The 20,649-nt window shown below is 35.1% G+C and overlaps 1 protein-coding gene across 1 annotated transcript; it reads right to left on the bottom strand.

Moving 5' to 3' along the window:
- Positions 1-1,009: 1,009 nt before the first annotated feature.
- On the bottom strand, positions 1,010-5,978 carry LOC121971366. Its single transcript, XM_042522598.1, has 5 exons — positions 5,607-5,978; positions 3,651-3,820; positions 2,860-2,920; positions 1,451-1,520; positions 1,010-1,383 (listed from the first exon to the last, which is right to left on the bottom strand). Exons 1-5 carry the CDS (start codon positions 5,791-5,793, stop codon positions 1,263-1,265), a joined length of 609 nt encoding a protein of 202 aa, XP_042378532.1. The 5' UTR covers positions 5,794-5,978; the 3' UTR covers positions 1,010-1,262.
- Positions 5,979-20,649: the final 14,671 nt, after the last annotated feature.

The following is a 20,649-nucleotide window of genomic DNA, read 5'->3' as shown; positions in this document are numbered from 1 at the left end:
GTTTTGGCTCTATTTATATTTTCCTTGTGGGTTTTAAATGCCTAGAGTTTGCTAACTTATCATTTCGCTTAGATTTTGATGAATTCTATTTTAATTTTCAACCTTGCAAAAAAATTATAATTTTTTAGTTTGCTTACCGAGGGTGAAAGTCAATGGATAATCATATTAAAAATGTCCATTTGAGCTCTATGGGTGTGATTCAATAGTACAATACTAGAAAAGCAATAAAATGATCAAAGTTTGAATCTCAAATAAAGTGAATATTTGAATAAGTCATGTTTTAAATTTATTTATTCGATAAGTGAATTAAAAAAATATTTTTTGAATTAATTAGGTAAAGTTTGAACATTTGAATTATATAAATCATTAGATCTGGAGTGTTTAGATTGGATTTCAACAGAAAAAAAAAAATCAAATTTGAGTTTTTTAGAAAAATACCAAACTTGAAATTATAAAAATCCTCGGGTTCAAGGTCTTCATTTTTGAGTTTTCAACATAAATACCAATCATTTTTTTTTAAAAACCTCCGTTTCCTATTTACTGTTTACAAAATTTTACAAACCAAATATAAAGAAAGAAGACTAAATAAGAAATGTATATTCTCAAGAAGAATTCAAATGATAAATGTTTCGAGTCTCTAAAGTATCATCCATCCATTTTGTTTATTAATTTTATCATGAAAATACATAATAAACTTAAAATATAATTACTTGGTTAATGATCAACCTGTCACTGATTAATACAACTATTCAAGTAACTTATTCAATGCCAAAAGACAATTATTTATATTTAATTACTATTTTATCTCAAGTTATGAGAACATCATGCGTTTCCCGATTTATTCTGATGATCAATAAAAATTTTTCATAAAATTAGACCGATCATCCAAAGATAGCCTAACTGAGATTATCATTATTCAAATGCCAAAAGACAATTATTTATATTAATCTAAAGAAATCATCGGTGCATGGTTTTGAGTTCGAATCAATTTTTCGCAAACTCAAAAATCTTGGATCGAATAAAGTTTCGATGAACTGATCCACTTTTGCCCTACATTATCATATGAATGATACACCAAATGCTTAAACAAAAGGTATGCGAGTTTTGTATTTAAGATGACAGAGCAAGCCAGGAAAATCACTTCAAGTAAACAAATTTGGGTTATGAAAATATTGCTGACCAAGCCTGGGGACTATTCGAACTTTCTTTTATTTCTATCGATTAAGGACAACTTCCACCTTTGCCCTAATAATTTCTTTACTTCACTTGGGCCGTCTGCGGTAAGGGTACAATATGTCATCGATGTTTTCCTTAATGTAGTCGCCAACTTTGTTAAGGTTCTTGACCACACCTGAAGCCACCAGCCCAGCATTTCTTTTGAACCTGAATGATGATGAATCCAGTTAAGTGAAAAGAAAAGGAGATGACAAGTTTTCAACTAAATCCTCACCTGTTTAGAAGTTCATCCGCTGGGGAATGAGAAGGATAGTGTGATTGTGAAGGCAAACGAGCGGTAGCATCTGCGAGTATCACACATCGTAAAGAGATCATGAAAAGAGAGAATCTTGATTCATACTAGACCGATGGTAAATAACAACAGTTTTTGTATAACTTGTAAGTGTGGAAGTCATAGCAAAGAGATTGTATAACCAAACCAAATAATTCCCAGTTAAATTGAGCAGTTCTGTATTCAATGCTAGTAAAGTAGATAGAAATAGGCAAACTTACTCATTATGTAATAAAAGGCAAGATTTGTAGCCATATCTAACTGTAAACATCAATATGAAACTTTGCAAAAGAAGAAAAAAAAAAAAAGAGAAAAGGTCTCTAGGAATTAGTATTAACCAAAGTTCAAAACGTGTTCCTTTGACTAGAACCAAACTGTATTATGTCAACATGGGGATGCATGGTGTTGGTGATAGATTAAAAGTTGAAAGAGAAAGGAGATGAAGCAGAGGAAGAGACACTGTCTGTGCTAAGTGGTATTGAATTTCAGTAATTTACCAAAACAATACATTTTGACTTTTTTGCCTAGCATAGAACGAGATTTCAAATGATGATATTAACAAGCTATATATCCATAGACATAAAATTATAGATACTAGTTATTAGTATTTCTTGCTTGATATGTTTCTACAAGGGAAAGAAACTAGGAAAAAAATAAGGTGAAGGAATTTTTTTTTCTGGTATCACTGTTTTCCCCTGTTTTTCTTTCTCTAGCTCTTTCCTTCTGTTGTAGGAAACAGAGGTGAAGAGCAAAGACACTACCTATAAGCTCAATATCGACGTAGCAATCGTGCATACAAATGAATATAGCATTACATCTTAACCCGAATGGTCTCTTTTATCAACCTTCCATCAAGGTGCAAGGTAATTTTCAAGCTGTTTCGGTATCCAAACTCAACAGAGTGCAGGAAAAACAAGAGGATACTCTGAAAATGTTCAAAACTGGATAATGATTTATTCACTTTTTCGTCACATAAAAAGGATTATGTTCTATCCCTCACTCTGCAATGATGATTGTGGTTGAAGCAGTTTCAGATGATTGACAAACTTACTGGTAGTAAAAAGACCACGACAAATTACATAATACTAAACAGATTGTTGCTAGCCTAGAACAAGGAATTTTCTTTTTACACTCAAAACAAGTATCTTGCCATCTTGTCAAATTATCTTGGACACTCGCTACTGGCTACAATACCGCTCTTACCATAAATAGTAAAATTATCAAATTATAATACGAGTACACTTGAGAGTAACTTATTCCTTAAGGCCCATGGAAAACACCTACTAGAAAAGAAATTGTTCACCAAAATGGATATAAAAAATAATTGAAACTTTTCTCAATATTGCAAGTACCTTCCTTGTGAGCTCGTGCAGGGACATGGTCAGGGGTAGATGCTCTTTTCTCCACTAGTAGCTGCACAATTTAATGGTCACAGACAATGAAACCATGTGTTTTATTAACAGAATCAAAAGTTTAGCTCGTGCAGGGATATGTTTAGGTGTGGTAATGTGCACACACAAAACGAAATAGAAAACCAAAATATGATGATCGTATACAATTTGAGTGCACTGGATTCATGTCTTAATGATTAGCCATTTAATCTTTCTTCCTGTTTGATTCCTAAATAGTAAATTTGAACATTTTCTTGCACAGAAAAAGCTAGAAGTCATTAGTAAGTTCATGCGCAAGCATTAAATATTAAACGTTTATGCTCACCATGTAACAAGATTAACAAATTATAGAATATAAGTAGTTATTGAGGACCCAAATGAGAACAAGGATTAAGGGAATCCAATAACCAGAATGATGCATTTAAACAAGAACACATGTTTGTTAAATTTCAAGTGCATAAAATGATAATCTTGGAATGCCAGAAATATAGAGTTTCAAATGAAAAAGAATCCAACTTCCAAACCTCACGAGAGATGATAAGCAAACAACTACTGAATAGTGCTGGTTTATATTTGGATGTAAAATCTTAAAGTAGACTGATGATGAAGACAGTTCACTGTAGACATTGTTTCCATTAATCGTATTTAGTTCAACTTCACATATCACATCAACTAAGCAAATGACAAATATGTGATTATCTCCTGCAGAAATATACCATATCAACCAAAATACTAAATGAACAGGAAAGAACCTCTATGCCAGCACAAAATGGCAACTGGGCCTTGTTTTCTTGCTTGTCGGCAGTTTCATCATTTCTCTCCAGGAATATAGAATAACCAACACAAGTGTACTTGAAATCTGAGAGATCATGCCCATCTTTTCTACTTTTCACTTCAGATTCTCCAATCACATGTACAGGAACTATAACTTATGGTTAGCCATGAGTCATTTGAGACAAATCACATATAACATATAGAGAGATTATTTTTAATTCGGAAAATGAATTTAAAAAAGAAACTGGACACACGTCATCTTTACTCTTCTTTCATCAGAAACCCTCTAATACATCAACAATAACAAACTGGCATTTTATATTTCAATTAGGACCAACTGATTAGTTTCACTGTTGTGAAACCCGGAAAGTCAAATGGCTAATCAAGCAAAGTGGTATTGCCTATAACTGGACTGGAGGAACAGATTTGTATACCGCTATGAAAAGGAACAAACAATATCATCTACTGCACAAGATTTAAATGCCAAAATGCCAAAATGCCAAAATAGTACAATAAGCACATGCAAGTAATCCAGATCCTCTTAAGTCAATGCTAGTCAAATTGCCTCTTGTTTAAGTCCAGCATTTTTCAGTTCATGTTGCAAGCAAACTGGATATGAATTCTGTTCTTTTTAAATTTATTCATTCTAACTTCTAAGGTTCTATAGTTTTTATGCCCCCTAAAAGGTCAAGATAAACTTGACATAGTATGCGATTTAGGGATAAATTAGGCTTTCCTTTAAATTATTGAGTTTAGAATATTTGCAATTTAATTTAATTTTATGAGTTGTTTAATTTTTTAGAAGAGTTAGTTATGGATTCATTAGGGACAAAGTAGGTTGTTTTACAAAGAATTGGTATTTATTGACAGTCTATAAAAGGGCTTAGGATCCCTTGTATTAATTATCTAACAATATTATTTTTCCTCCTCGAGTTTTAAGCGGCACAATTTGTTCATGTTTTATCAAGTGGTAACAAAGCTGAATTCCTAATTTGTTCTTCTCAGTTCAAGCTAGCTCCACAAATCACAGGTATCAACAAAGAGAACTAAAGTTGCATTCCTAAAGATGATAATCATTATAAGCCTAGAAATATTAGGACAGACACCCCTATTTTATGGAAAAATAGATCCTAATGCATTGATCGATTGATTAATTGAAATAAAAGACTTTTTGATTATCATTACATGATCTCTATTGATCAGATACACTTTGTCAAATCTACGCTTAATAAACCTGCTAGAACATAACAACGATGCGTCCAAACTATTAACAATCAGTATGGAATAAAACCTATCAAACATTGGTCACTATATATTGTATTACTTTCTTTGTTGCATTGTATTACTTTCTTTGTTCCGTCCATATGTGTAAATCCATCGCATGTTTTTTCACCAAAGTGCAATCTCTAGTCCAATTTCATCATTTATAAATCACTTGCAAACATTTAGTGCCATTTTTTCACCATAAAAAAAAATAATTTGCAAGTCACCTTAGGTATAAATCCATAAATTTATGCAAAACTTTTAAATTGTGAGAGACCCCAATTTGACCATTTCACGTCGGAAGGTGCTCAGAACTAGTTTGTCTTCGTAAATCATGCCACAGGCTGATTTGAATCATAACACAAGCTAATTTGCAGATCAACTTGAAAGCTTTGGTTGAGTAGTCAAGTTGAAAATCAAAGAGAAGCCAAGAAAACAAAAATAAAGTTAGAGCGTGATAACATAAGCAATTAACATGGGGGCATGATCTGATAAAGTGACCATCGTTCTTTCAATCTTTGCAACAAAATCAACAATTTCTTCTCTAGGATTTAACCTGAACTCTTCAGTTTAATTAAATCCACAACCAATTATATCAAAAACCTAGCAACAAAAAAAATATATAAATTCCATTAAAAAATCTCCAGCGGCAGCTGAGAAAGCACACCGACCTTTCGGAAGAGTCCGGCTGATCCCGACGCAAACAGGATTGCGAGTACCGGATTTGAGGATCGAGGAGTAGTAGAGGCATCCCTTACAGGACTTCGCCTTGCGAGTCCTTTCCAAGGCGTCCTGCTCCGGATCGCCGCCGCAGCCGCCTCCGCTGCCCGGGTTGCACGCACCAGCGCCGTCCGCCATCGTCGCGCCGCTCGGATCCCCTTGCCGAGGCCTTCCTATCGTAGTTCTCCGCCCAAGTGTCGCCTCCTCTTCTGCCCTTCGAGATCGGGAGCCGGATTTGGAGGGTGGGAGGAAGGGATCGCCAGATGGTGGTGGAAAGGGGAAGGAAGCCAAATCGGGAGCGAACTATCCGTGCGGTCTGGAATCGGTTTAGAAATCAAGGCAAGGGATTGAGTGAGTGAGTGAGTGACTCGGCCGCTTCGGTCGAGAATCGGGTGAGTCAGGACTCGGGAACTTTTACCTTCGACTATTTAAGAAAACTTTATTTACAGAATGGCCCTTCACTCTCCTTATGCTGATATTTATTAATTTAAGAATGACATAAAATGAAAACACGTATATCGTCATTAAGAAAAAAAACAAAATGACGCCTATATTTTTGTTAAAGGGAGCCTAATTATAAAAAATAAAAAAAATACGTCGTATTTTAAAGATATTATTTTTTAATATTAGTATAATAATTTAAGCTAAATTTAGGTAATTATAATTAAAATTATTTTAAGATTAGTCAAATATTAATCAAAGCTGTTTCAATTTAATTAAAAATAATTTAATTTAATTAAAATTTTAAAAAATACTAACAATTTGATTAAAATTGTTAAAACATGAGAAATTATTTAGAAGAGCTCTAATTAAAATTGCTCCAATTGAAACCGTTTAGAATAATTTTTGGATAAAAATGAAAAGAGTATTTCAAATTATATAAATCATGAAAGGATATCTTTTTTATTTTTTTAAAAAAAACTCTCTAATTAAATTTTTTATTTTGAGAATATCTTTATTTTTAATGTTGTTGTAACAGTTACAACTAGCTATTATAACATGGAGTAGTTATTTTATAATATAACTTTATAATAATTATTTAATAGTTTCGATAATTATTTTAAAATAATTTTGATGAAATTTAAATAATTTAATTAAATTGATAAAGAGTATTTTTATATAATAATATTTAAATTTAGGATTCAAAATTTTATGTCTATTTAGCTATAATTATATAACAACTAATTAAGTAACTGATAGAACTATTTTAAAATAATTTAAATTAATTTAGAATACTTTTGATAAAGTTTAAATAATTTTGACAAGTTAATAATAAATATTTTGATATAATATTATTGGTGTAATTATCCCTGAGTTAAAATTGACCAATTTAACTAAGCTTAAGTTTTGATGTTTGAAAATATATGAAGATTGCAGGTATAATTGTCCATTTAGGAGATTGTTAGTGTAATTCTCCATTGGTCAAAGGTTAACCAGTTTGATATGAGAGAGTAGTCAAGTAGGTAAAGGTTGACTTGATACTTGACTAGGAAAGTCCTAATTGAAGGTTAGACAAGGGTAATACTAACAAGATAGTTGACCAAAGAAGAAAAATCAAGTGGGTTATAGAGGACCAGACACTTAGTGTGAGAAGGTCCAGTGAGTGAAGTTGGGCAGTAAAAAAAGTCTTGATAGATGAAGTCAGGTAGATGGAAAGTCATGGTGAGTGAAGGCAGACAATTGGAAAGTCCTGATAGTCCTGATGAGTGAAGTCAGGCAGTGGGAAGTCATGGTGAGTGAAGCCAGGCAGATGGAAAGTCTCAGCGAGTAAAACCAGATAATTGGAAAGTCCTGATGAGTAAAGCTAGGCAGTAGAAAAGTTATTGTGAGTGAAGCCAAGTAATTAGAAAGTCCTAGTCAATGAAATCAAACAATTAGAAAGTCCTAATGAGTGAAGCTAGGCGGTGCAAAAATCCTGGTGAGTGAAGCCGGGTGGCAAAATCCTGGTAAGTAAAGGTAGGTGACAAAATACTAGTAAGTGAAGCTAGGTGGAGAAAAGTTTTGGTGAGTGAAGACAGATATTAAAAAATCCAAGTGAGTCAAAGGTTGATAAGATACTTGGTGTTGGAAGTCCAAATGGATCATAGAGGATCGGACACTTGGTATAGGAAGAAAAGTCCAAGTAGCTCAAAAGTTGACCGGACACCTAGTGTTTAGAAGTCCAAGTAGGTCATGGAGAACTGAACACTTTAGTACGAGGAGAAAAGTCTAAGTGGGTCAAAGAATTGACCGAACACTTAGTGGAGAAGTCCTAACAGGTCATGATTGACCTAATGTTGGGCAAGGAAACCCTAGATTTTGATTAAGCAAGTTAAGGTTGGACAATTGATTGAGGTAATCGATTGCCCCTAAGCTAATTATTGGTACAATTTACACTAATGATTTAATTCAGATTTTGATGAATAACAAGTAGTTTAAAATTAGAGTATTTTTTTGTCTAATTATTTTACCAAGTGTGCAGGAGTTGATGGGTTTATAGAACCTAATACCAGGCTAAAATCCAGCTAGGTTCGCGGGACCCGATAGCTGGTATGAAGTCCAGATAGGTCTGCGGGACTCGATATCTAGCGAGAAGTCCGGTTGGATCCTCGAGATCTAACAACCGGCCGAAGTCCAGTTGGATCCACGGGACCTAACAATTGGCAGGAAGACCTAGTGGGTCAAAGGCAAGTCAAGCGATTGTAGTTGGTAAGTAGAGGTAAGCAACTGGAGGAGAGATCCAGTGATGACGCGTTTCCGGTTGAGGGAACTGTAGGTGTCGGTCCAACTTAGGTCCATTTGGGAAACTTAAGTTGAGACTTTGACTAGATCATAATCTCGGAGAGACATGATCTAATTACTACTTCTATCTTATTAATGTTGTGATAATTTTATTTTACAGGATAAATATATTTTTATTTGCTTGGACTAACTCTTTTTTACAGGAAGGAGAAGTGCGAAAAAAAAGGGAGGGGGGGGGGGGTTCGGGCGCCCGGACTCCGGGCGCCCGGACTCCGGGCGCCCGGACCAGCTCCCCCGAGCGGGTGCCTGTTGGTTGCTACTTGGAAAACCTAGAGGTTCCACTGTACAAAAATTTTGTACAAAGGTCTGAACCTTTTCCTAGCTACCATGTGTTCTTTTAAATTAAATTTTGGATCGCCTGCGAAACTTAACACGTTTGATCCAAAACTTAATCTATTCGTTCTTTTAGGTTTTGACTTAGGTCTCCTGCGGAACTTAACACGTTCGACCCAAATCACCTTAAGTTATTAATTCCATTAAATATTAATTTCCATAATTGGTTCCCAGTACTGACGTGGCGAGGCACATGGCCTTCTTGGATATGGGAGCAACCACCACCGACTAGACAAAACCTTTTATAGAAAGGTAATATTTAATTTCCTAAAATAACTTTAGGTTAACCGAAAAGAACAATCAAATCACAAGGAAAAGAAAAAACAAAAGAACACAACATCGAAAAACATATTCGAAATTCTAGAATCGTAAGCCTCTTGTATTTAGTATTATTTCCATAAATAACTAGCATGATGCGGAAAGGAAAAATTACTAGTTATACCTTCTAAAAGACCTCTTGATCTTCTACCGTATTCTCTTCTAACCTCGGACGTTGTGTGGGCAACGATCTTCCGAGATGAGAACCACCAAGCACCTTCTTCTTCCTTACAAGTTTTGGCCACCACAATTCTCCAAGAGAAGTAGAGGTCCGGCCACCACCACCAAGCTCTAAGGGATGCAAGAAACAAAACCACCTTTCTCTCCTTCTTCTCCTAGCTAGAACCGGCCACCATCAAGAGCTCCAAGAGAGGTTTCCGCCGGCCATAAGAAGAAGAGAAGAGGAAGAAGCTAGGGCCGACCACCAAGGAGGAAAAGAGAGGAGAAGAATAATAATGTTGATCACCCATGAAGGCACCTCTACCCCCTCTTTTATAATCCTTGGTCTTGGCAAATAAGAAAATTTAATTAAAAACTTCCTTAATTCTTTTGCCATGAAAAAGAAAAATTTATTTAATTAAAAACAATTTTCCTATTCTCAATTTACATGGCCGACCACCATCAAGCTATAAACAAGGAGAGTTTTAATTAATTAAAACTTCCTAATTTGTCTCCAGAAATTTATAAAAAAAATTTCTCCAATAATTTTCCCTTCATGGTGGTTAATAAAAAGGAAATTTTATAAATTAAAATTCTTCTTTTAAACATGCAGATAATTTCCAAAAGGAAAGTTATCTCTAAAAATTAAAATCTCTTTTCAATCTACAAATAAGGAAAGATATCAAATCTTTTCTTAATCTTTTGTAGAAACTAATAAAAGAGAATATTTAATTATTATCATGGTTAAAAAGGAAAGTTTTTCTTAAAAATAAAATCTTCTTTCAATCTACAAATAAGGAAAGATTTCAAATCTTTTCTTAATCTTTTGTAGAAAGCTTTTAAAAGGAAAGATTTAATTTTTAAACTCTCTTTTAAAACTATGATATCCACATAAGAAATAATTTTAATAAAAAATCCTTTTTAATATGATGTGGCCGGCCACCTAAGCTTGGGCTCCAAGCTATTGGCCGGCCACCTTAAGGCCAACCTTTAGGCTTGGCCGGCCCTAAGCTTGAGCTTCAAGCTTAGCTTGGCCGGCCCCTATTGGTTGGGTAAGAAGGTGGGTATGTGGTGGGTATAAATCTCTATATACAAGAGGCTACGATAGGGACCGAGAGGAGGAATTGGTTTTGGTCTCCCGATAAAATTAAGCATCCCGTGCTCGCCCCGAACACACAACTTAATTTTATCAATAATAATTCATTCCACTAGAGAACTATTATTGAACTACCGCACCAATCCCAAATTACATTTTGGGCTCCTTCTTATCATGAGTGTGTTAGTCTCCATATGTTTAAGATATCGAATGTCCACTAATTAAGTGAATTACTGACAACTCATTTAATTAATATCTTAGTCCAAGAGTAGTACCACTCAACCTTATCATCATGTCGGACTAGGTCCACCTGCAGGGTTTAACATGACAATCCTTATGAGCTCCTCTTGAGGACATTATCAACCTAGTATCTCTAGGACACAGTTTCCTTCTATAATCAACAACACACACTATAAGTGATACCATTTCCCAACTTATCGGGCTTATTGATTCATCGAACTAAATCTCACCCTTTGATAAATTAAAGAAATAAATATCAAATATATATGCTTGTTATTATATTAGGATTAAGAGCACACACTTCCATAATAACCGAGGTCTTTGTTTCTTTATAAAATCAGTATAAAAGAAACGACCTCAAATGGTCCTACTCAATACACTCTAAGTGTACTAGTGTAATTATACAGTCAAGATAAACTAATACCTAATTACACTACGACCTTCTAATGGTTTGTTCCTTTCCATTTTGGTCTTGAACTACTGTTTATAATTTATAAGGTACTGATAACATGATCCTCTGTGTGTGACACCACACACCATGTTATCTACAATATAAATTAATTGAACAACTACATTTATCACAAATGTAGACATTTGACCAATGTGATTCTTATTTCTAGATAAATGTTTATACCAAAAGCTAGGCTTTTAGTATACACTCTAACAATCTCCCACTTATACTAAAAGACTAAGTTGCTATATCTGCTGCCATACATCTGATTCCTAACCCTTCAACATGTCCATCAAAAGCTCTTGCCTTAAGGACCTCGGTGGAAGGATCTATAGGTCATCACCTGATGCAATCTAGGTAGCAACAACTTCTCCTCGTTTATACGATTTCTCGTATTGGGTGGTACTTGCGCTCTATTGTGTTTACTTGCCTTTATAGACTTATGGTTTCTTCGAGTTTGCTACTGCACCAATATTATTACAATAAATTGTAATAATCTTTGGACAAACCAGAAATCATATCTAAGTCTATCTTGAGATTATTGAGTCATTCAGCTTTTATACCTCAGAGGCTTGCCATATACTAAGCTTCTATGGTGGAGTCCAGAAAAACACCTATGCTTATCACTCTTCCATAGTTATGACTTTACCTCCTAAAGTAAACACAAAACCCCGAGGTTGACTTATTATTGTCCCTATCCGATTGGAAGTCAAAATCCATGCAACCCACAAGGACCAAATTAACTGTCTTGTAAGCTAGCATATAATCTCTAGTGCCTCTAAGGTACTACAATATATGCTTTACTGCAGTCCACTGTCCTTGTCTAGGGTTACTTTGATATCTGCTAACTATACCTTTGGCAAAACAGATTTCTGATCTCGTGCATAGCATACATTAGGCTTTCAACAGCCGTAGCATAAAGAACTGCCTATATTTCCTTTATCTCCTTTGATGTCTACAGAGACATATCTTTAGATAAAGTTACTCCATCCTGAAAAGGTAAGAAACCTTTCTTGGAGTTTTGTATGCTTAAAACGAACAAGGATTTTTCAGATGTATGAAGCTTGGGATAAGTAAAATATTCTTTTCTTGCGATCCCTTATTACTTTGATCTCAAGAATATATACATTCTCCCAAGTCCTTTATATCGAATTGTTTGGACAACCATATCCTTACTTCTGACAACATTTTGATATTGTTTCCAACTACCAAAAATGTTATCTAAGTATAGTACAAAAATACCACCACATTTCCATCACATCTTTTGTATACACAAGACTTATCCGGTTACTAAATCCATAGATCTGGATTACTTTGATAAACCGGATATTCCAAGACCTTGAAGCTTTGCCTCAGTCCATAGGCGATTGAGCTTGCACACAAGATGCTCTTAGCCCTTTGCAATGAACCCTTCTGGTTGCTTTATATGGATGTTTTCTTCAAGACTTCCATTAAGGAATGCTGTCTTGACATCCACTTGCCAAATAGATAAAAGAATCCGGATAGACTTAAGCATGACTACCAGTGAAAAAGTTTCCTTTTTCATCAAGCCTTGCTTTGAAAGTTACTACCTTCCTGTCTATCCCTCTTTTCCTATTATAGACCTTTTTACACCCAACGACTTTTACACCATTTGGTGATTCTACAAGCTTCAAGATTTTATTAGAATACATATATTCTAATTCTTTTATTCATTACTCTTTGCCAAGATGCTGCATCTTTATCTTGGAGTGCTTCATCATATGACCGGAGATCAGGTTCATGTCCTCCAGGGATCGAGTCCAAAAACTCTCCCAAAACATGAACCTATTTAGGTTGCATAACAACCCTCCCACTACAACAAGACACTTTCTGTAATTGTGTATCAATTTGTGATACGTGTTGCAGTTTTCTTGTGGTATCTCATCTTGTACAGTTGGTACTAGGTTAGACATGTCCTTTATTATTTCCTTAAGAACAAATTTACTTATGAGCACGTGGTTCATTATATAGTCTTTTTCTAAAAAATCAGTCATTGATGCTAACAATGACCTTCTGATTTTTAAGACTATAAACCTACTTTTGTTTATCTAGGATAACTTACAAACAAGTGAACTCCTATCCAACTTATCATTGTCTCTCTTTAACATATGTGCTGGATTACCCGAATCCGAATATGCTTCAAAATAGGTTTTCACCTATTCAGCAATTCTATATGAGTAGAGAGTTCTAACTTGGAAGGTACTATGTTCACTTTCGTTATCAGAGTTTATCCTTAAAACAAATTTGGTAATTTTCTGAATAACTCATCATCTATCTAATTATTTCATAAGAGTCTTTTACCTTCTTTCTACTACACCATTCTGTTGGGGTGTACCAGGTGCAGTTAGCTGGGATTGAATCCCTACTTTTGATAAGTGACTCCTAAATTCTCCCAAGAGGTACTTGCCACTACGATCTTACCATAGTGACATTTACTTTAATATTTCTCCGCATCAGCCTTGTACTCTTTGAACTAATCAAAGTACTTAGTCTTGCGGTACATTAAGTAAATTTATTTGTATCTTGAATAATTGTCTATAAAATAGATGAAATATTCAATACTACCTCTTGTCTGGATAGTCATAGGATCACACAAATCAGAATGAACCGATTTCAACATATCTTTGACTCCATACCCCTTGGACTTAAAAGCTTCTTGGTTATTTTCCTTTCAAGTAAGACTCGCAGGTTGGAAAGATTTCCACTACCAATGAATCCTACTTAAGTATAACCTAGCTTTAGGTGCCAAAGATATAATTGGTTCATTTCCGAAGGTTGCTTTCTCTTAAAATTAGAAGATGTGTTACTAATTTCCATTTGTTGCATCGTGGGAGTTATTGGATTATAAATTGTCAACCATCATACCAGAATAGATAACTTCTCTATTTTTCTTGATAACAACTTTGTTATCAAAATAGACACAATATCTATAATAGTTTAGAAACTGAAATCAGGTTCTTTCTAAACTTGGTACGTAAAGACAATTACTTAAAATCCATATTTTATTCTTATCAAAGGATAAACATCTCCCACTGCAACAGCTACCACTTTTACAGTAGTGTCTATGTGGACGGTGATTTACCTTTCATTTAGTTGTCGGGTTTCCTGGAACCCTGCAATGAATTGCAGACATGATTAATGGTATCTTGTATCTACACTCCAGGTTCTGGTAGATAACACCACTAGACATGTTTCAACTAATGAATTAAATACACCTAAATTGTTCTTAGTTCTAAGAAGACAGTCTACCTTAATGTCCAAGTCCTATTTCCAATCATTACAATTGGGACTACTAAGTCTTTTCTATAGTATAACAACTAGGGGATTGACAAACATTTTAAATCCTAAGAATCACAAAAATATTTGGTCAAGATCAATTCTTTAAAATCCCCATGAATTTTGTATGCCACGATAGTGTGGACGTATACAAAATCAAAGAGGAGATTTTATCCATTAATTTTATTATCTCGTCAACTTTACTTTATGACGAATAAAATTAATAGTTGATCTGTCTTTGATCAAATATTTGGTCAAAACCTTTTGAATTTAAAATAAAATATTGATTCCTCAAACAATATTATTTAAATTCACCAACACCTCAAACACCGTGAATTTTGCATGCCACGTTAGTGTGGACGTATACAAATTCAACATTTGTAAAAGGAGGGTTTTACCCATTAACTATCTTGTCAACGTATCTTTATGACAAATAAAATTATCTCAAACACCGTTAATTTTGTATGCCACATTAGTGTGGACGTATACAAAATCAATCATTTGTAAGAGGAGTTTTAACCCTTTAATTTTATTATCTTGTCAACCTAGTTTTATGACAAATTAATAGTTGGTTTCATTTGGTCACACAAATAATAGCAGTGATTCCGATGGGGAGGATACTATTAGATGTGTCTAAGTGTATACCATTACTTGACACTAAGTCCATTAATAAGATTATGCCCCTTCCGTTGGGGAAGATCACACGCTCTTAATTAACTTCCTATAGTCATCCAAAAATGGAAGTCTGTTCTAGTGATCCACAAACAAGCTCATCCGTTATGGAGGAAGGCACTCAGAGCCAACGCGCAAGCTTGTTTGCATCACTTACAAACCAGTAATGGAGACCATGAGATTTATTTAAAAATCCCTCTCCCACTTAGTTATTTATAAACGAGGAATTTTAACTATGCTAGCCTACTAGTCATGTATACTAACATGCACACACAGCACAATATAAAAGCAATAAATAGAAAATCTAATTTTTAACTATTATGGCTTTTATCTCTAGTTGTCCTCCGTGTGTTGTCATCCCAAGCTGCTGCCATATTTGGCCACCGCCACCGGGTCTAGCTGTCGCATCCATCTTGCTCCTAGTTCCGCTGCGCCTCTGGTCCTTAGAAGGTTCCACGCTTTGCAAGATTCGATCCGCGACATAAATAGAATTTTATATTTTTGATCCTATATTCCATAAAAGGAATGTACATGTATCTAGATCAAAAAATAAAATCCTAATAAAACTAAATACAGCTCCTGTGTATTTTAATACAATCATGCACACACATATAAATGCCCTTGACATGTCCAAGGGTCCAATCACACACATAATAACTAAAAGCCATAATAGTTGGATCCTGCATCCACAAAGTTAGCACATCCTACTATTAACCTGCCTAAATTATGTATGACATGTGCATAATTAAACTAATACCAAATACACAGAGGCAAAACCCTAGCTCTGATACCAATTGTTGGTTGCTACTCGGAAAACCTAGAGGTTCCACTGTACAATAATTTGTACAAAGGTCTGAACCTTTTCCTAGCTACCATGTGTTCTTTTAAATTAAATTTTGGATCGCCTGCGAAACTTAACACGTTTGATCCAAAACTTAATCTATTCGTTCTTTTAGGTTTTGACTTGGGTCTCCTGCGGAACTTAACACGTTCGACCCAAATCACCTTAAGTTATTAATTCCATTAAATATTAATTTCCATAATTGGTTCCCAGTACTGACGTGGCGAGGCACATGACCTTCTTGGATATGGGAGCAACCACCACCGACTAGACAAAACCTTTTATAGAAAGGTAATATTTAATTTCCTAAAATAACTTTAGGTTAACCGAAAAGAACAATCAAATCACAAGGAAAAGAAAAAACAAAAGAACACAACATCGAAAAACATATTCGAAATTCTAGAATCGTAAGCCTCTTGTATTTGGTATTATTTCCATAAATAACTAGCATGATGCGGAAAGGAAAAATTACTAGTTATACCTTCTAAAAGACCTCTTGATCTTCTACCGTATTCCTCTTCTAACCTCGGACGTTGTGTGGGCAACGATCTTCCGAGATGAGAACCATCAAGCACCTTCTTCTTCCTTACAAGTTTCGGCCACCACAATTCTCCAAGAGAAGTAGAGGTCCGGCCACCACCACCAAGCTCCAAGGGATGCAAGAAACAAAATCACCTTTCTCTCCTTCTTCTCCTAGCTAGAACCGGCCACCATCAAGAGCTCCAAGAGAGGTTGCGCCGGCCATAAGAAGAAGAGAAGAGGAAGAAGCTAGGGCCGGCCACCAAGGAGGAAAAGAGAGGAGAAGAATAATAGAGTTGATCACCCATGAAGGCACCTCTACCCCCTCTTTTATAATCCTTGGTCTTGGCAAATAAGAAAATTTAATTAAAAACTTCCTTAATTCTTTTGCCATGAAAAAGAAAAATTTATTTAATTAAAAACAATTTTCCTATTCTCAATTTACATGGCCGACCACCATCAAGCTATAAACAATGAGAGTTTTAATTAATTAAAACTTCCTAATTTGTCTCCAGAAATTTATAAAAAAAATTTCTCCAATAATTTTCCCTTCATGGTGGTTAATAAAAAGGAAATTTTATAAATTAAAATTCTTCTTTTAAACATGCGGATAATTTCCAAAAGGAAAGTTATCTCTAAAAATTAAAATCTCTTTTCAATCTACAAATAAGGAAAGATATCAAATCTTTTCTTAATCTTTTGTAGAAACTAATAAAAGAGAATATTTAATTATTATCATGGTTAAAAAGGAAAGTTTTTCTTAAAAATAAAATCTTCTTTCAATCTACAAATAAGGAAAGATTTCAAATCTTTTCTTAATCTTTTGTAGAAAGCTTTTAAAAGGAAAGATTTAATTTTTAAACTCTCTTTTAAAACTATGATATCCACATAAGAAATAATTTTAATAAAAAATCCTTTTTAATATGATGTGGCCGGCCACCTAAGCTTGGGCTCCAAGCTATTTTTAGGCTTGGCCGACCCTAAGCTTGAGCTTCAAGCTTAGCTTGGCCGGCCCCTATTGGTTGGGTAAGAAGGTGGTATGTGGTGGGTATAAATCTCTATATACAAGAGGCTACGATAGGGACCGAGAGGAGGAATTGGTTTTGGTCTCCGATAAAATTAAGCATCCTGTCGCCCCGAACACACAACTTAATTTTATCAATAATAATTCATTCCACTAGAGAACTATTATTGAACTACCGCACCAATCCCAAATTACATTTTGGGCTCCTTCTTATCATGAGTGTGTTAGTCTCCCTATGTTTAAGATATCGAATGTCCACTAATTAAGTGAATTACTGACAACTCATTTAATTAATATCTTAGTCCAAGAGTAGTACCACTCAACCTTATCATCATGTCGGACTAGGTCCACCTGCAAGGTTTAACATGACAATCCTTATGAGCTCCTCTTGAGGACATTATCAACCTAGTATCTCTAGGACACAGTTTCCTTCTATAATCAACAACACACACTATAAGTGATACTATTTCCCAACTTATCGGGCTTATTGATTCATCGAACTAAATCTCACCCTTTGATAAATTAAAGAAATAAATATCAAATATATGTGCTTGTTATTATATTAGGATTAAGAGCACACACTTCCATAATAACCGAGGTCTTTGTTTCTTTATAAAATCAGTATAAAAGAAACGACCTCAAATGGTCCTACTCAATACACTCTAAGTGTACTAGTGAAATTATACAGTCAAGATAAACTGATACCTAATTACACTACGACCTTCTAATGGTTTGTTCCTTTCCATTTTGGTCGTGAGCTACTGTTTATAATTTATAAGGTACTGATAACATGATCCTCTGTGTGTGACACCACACACCATGTTATCTACAATATAAATTAATTGAACAACTACATTTATCACAAATGTAGACATTTGACCAATGTGATTCTTATTTCTAGATAAATGTTTATACCAAAAGCTAGGCTTTTAGTATACACTCTAACAGTGCCTAGGTAGCTACCCTGGCGGTCCCAGTTCCTAAATTAGTCTAGGCACTCGGACTAGAAAAGTTGTCCAGGAGCTGAGTTGGAGTGCGTCGATTGGTCTAGCCCATGTCAACGGTCCAGGCGCCTAGAGGAGGTCCGGGCGCTCGGAGGTAGATAAAATTTCGCGGATGAAGTTTCAATGAGAGGTCACCATGTCAGCATGGTCCAGGCCTCCGGAGGGGGTTATAGGTATCTAGAATGGGCCTATATAAGGGCTTTCGACCAACTGCTTCAGGATATCATCTGCTATGACTTTCCTTCCCGCGCACTACTTCAAAAAGGCTCTAATGACGCTGTAACACTCCACCGACAATCGGACATCAAACTTTACTTAGTTTTCTTTGTTGTCGGTAATCTTTCATATATAGTTCTTGTACTTCATTATTGTATCTTTTCGAACTATTAGTGGATTGCTCAATGAAAGCACTCGATGAGTGCGGGCCTTGGAGTAGGAGTCGTCGAAGACTCCGAACCAAGTAAAAAATTACTTATGTTAGCGTTGTTTTTTATTTTCTTTATTCCGTTGCATAACTCATTTTAATCTTGATTTTCGAAGAATGCTATTCACTCCCTCAAGCATATTTACAGTTCTATAAGTGGTATTGTAGCGGATACCACTCTAAATTGGAGCAACCACCAATCAAACAAGGAGGTGATTTTTAAAATCTCTTTTAATATTTCTTTTCAGCTTTTAAGCTTTTCGATATAGTCCAAATTAGTGCAATTACGTCTTTGGACAAGTTTTTTCGTTGCAAAACACTTTGAATTGGTGCAATACCAATTATCCACACTACTAATCCAAGACCTAGTCTTGGAATTTCTTTCTTCCTCTTGTGTGCAAGGTTCCGTCTCTCTAAATGGCCCAAACTAAAGGATACAACATCGTTCGCCCCCTGCTCTTCAATGGGGATGACTTACCATATTGGAAGAAGCGGATAGAGGTGTACCTGAAGACTGATATTGACTAATGGTTCACAATCTGACGAGGATATAGGGCGTCGGTGGATGTAGCAACAAAAGTACTGATCGACCTAGAAAGATGAAATCCGAATGACAAGAAAAAGGCCTAGATCGACTCAAAGGCAACAAATACAATCCAGTGCGGTCTTACTAAGGAAGAACTGAACTACATTGGCCCATTCGAGAACGCCAAGGAGTTCTGGGACAAACTGATCGAACTGCACGAAGGCACAAACAATGCCAAGGTAACAAAGCATGAATTATTATCAAATAATTTGTTTAATATTAAATGCATGATGGAGAAACGGTTACTCAGCTACACGCACGAATAAAAGATATTCTGAACGGGCTCCACCTAATCGGTCATCAACTAGAGAACAGGGATGTAATCAGGTATGCCTTATACTCTTTTCCTCGAAATGCAGTGTGGGCATTTATAATAGATGCCTATAAAGTTTCGAGGAACTTAAATAAATTAAAACTAGATGAATTATTTTGTGAACTTGAACTCTACGAATAGACTAACTCAAAGCCGGTCGAGAAAGGTATTGTACTTTTTATAGGTTCCTCAAAAGAAGCCAAGAACAAGAACAAACCGGAGCTAGAATTTGAATCTGACTCAAAAGCCAACGAAGAACAACTAGTGAACATGGTCAGAAAAATGTTCGCTAGAAGAAAGAACAACTTCATGAAGAAGGACTTACAAAAGGTGATCAAATCAAATGACACGAAGGAAAAAAATCACATGCTATGGGTGTAACAAGAAAGGACACTACAAGCACGAGTGCCCAAAAATAAAAGAGGACAACCCCAAAACAACCAAAAGAAAGAAGACACTAAAGGCGACGTGGGACGAGTCGTCTTTGGAAGAATCGGACGTTGATGATCAAAAGCATCACAAATACCTAGCGTTGATAGAATCCGGACCGGAATCAGAAAGTAAGTCGGAATAAGACGACGAGTCCGAAGACGAATAAAGCCACGAGTCTGCACTCGCTTTCGAAGGTTCGAACGAGGTATCTTCTATCCTAACCGCTATTTTTTTTAGAATAATTGCATGTCTGAATAAAAAATTAATAAAATCTGAAAAATAAAATAACTCACTCCTTAAGGAAAACCAACGCCTTAAGGAACAATTAAACTCCTAAGCAGAAAAGATTTGAGGAAGAAAACGCTAAATTGAAATATGAAATAACCAATCTAAGAAAACTATTAGAAAAATTTATAACTAGATCCAAATACTTAGACATGATACTTGGATCTCAACGAACTGTATATAATAAATTCAGGCTCGGATATAAGTTCAGCTCAACTA

This window comes from Zingiber officinale, chromosome 4A (assembly GCF_018446385.1).
Source record: "Zingiber officinale cultivar Zhangliang chromosome 4A, Zo_v1.1, whole genome shotgun sequence".
Classification (NCBI taxonomy): Eukaryota; Viridiplantae; Streptophyta; class Magnoliopsida; order Zingiberales; family Zingiberaceae; genus Zingiber; species Zingiber officinale.
Note: the sequence above shows the minus strand (reverse complement) of the source record. Positions and strands in the feature narration are given on the sequence as shown.

Coding starts and splice junctions, on each gene's coding strand:
- LOC121971366 (XM_042522598.1), bottom strand. CDS start 5,793: ATGGCGGACGGCGCTGGTGCGTGCAACCCGGGCAGCGGAGGCGGCTGC. Junction 3,821..5,606: donor CAGCCGGACTCTTCCGAAAG/GTCGGTGTGCTT, acceptor CATAAGTTATAG/TTCCTGTACATGTGATTGGA. Junction 1,521..2,859: donor TGCACGAGCTCACAAGGAAG/GTACTTGCAATA, acceptor TGATACTCGCAG/ATGCTACCGCTCGTTTGCCT.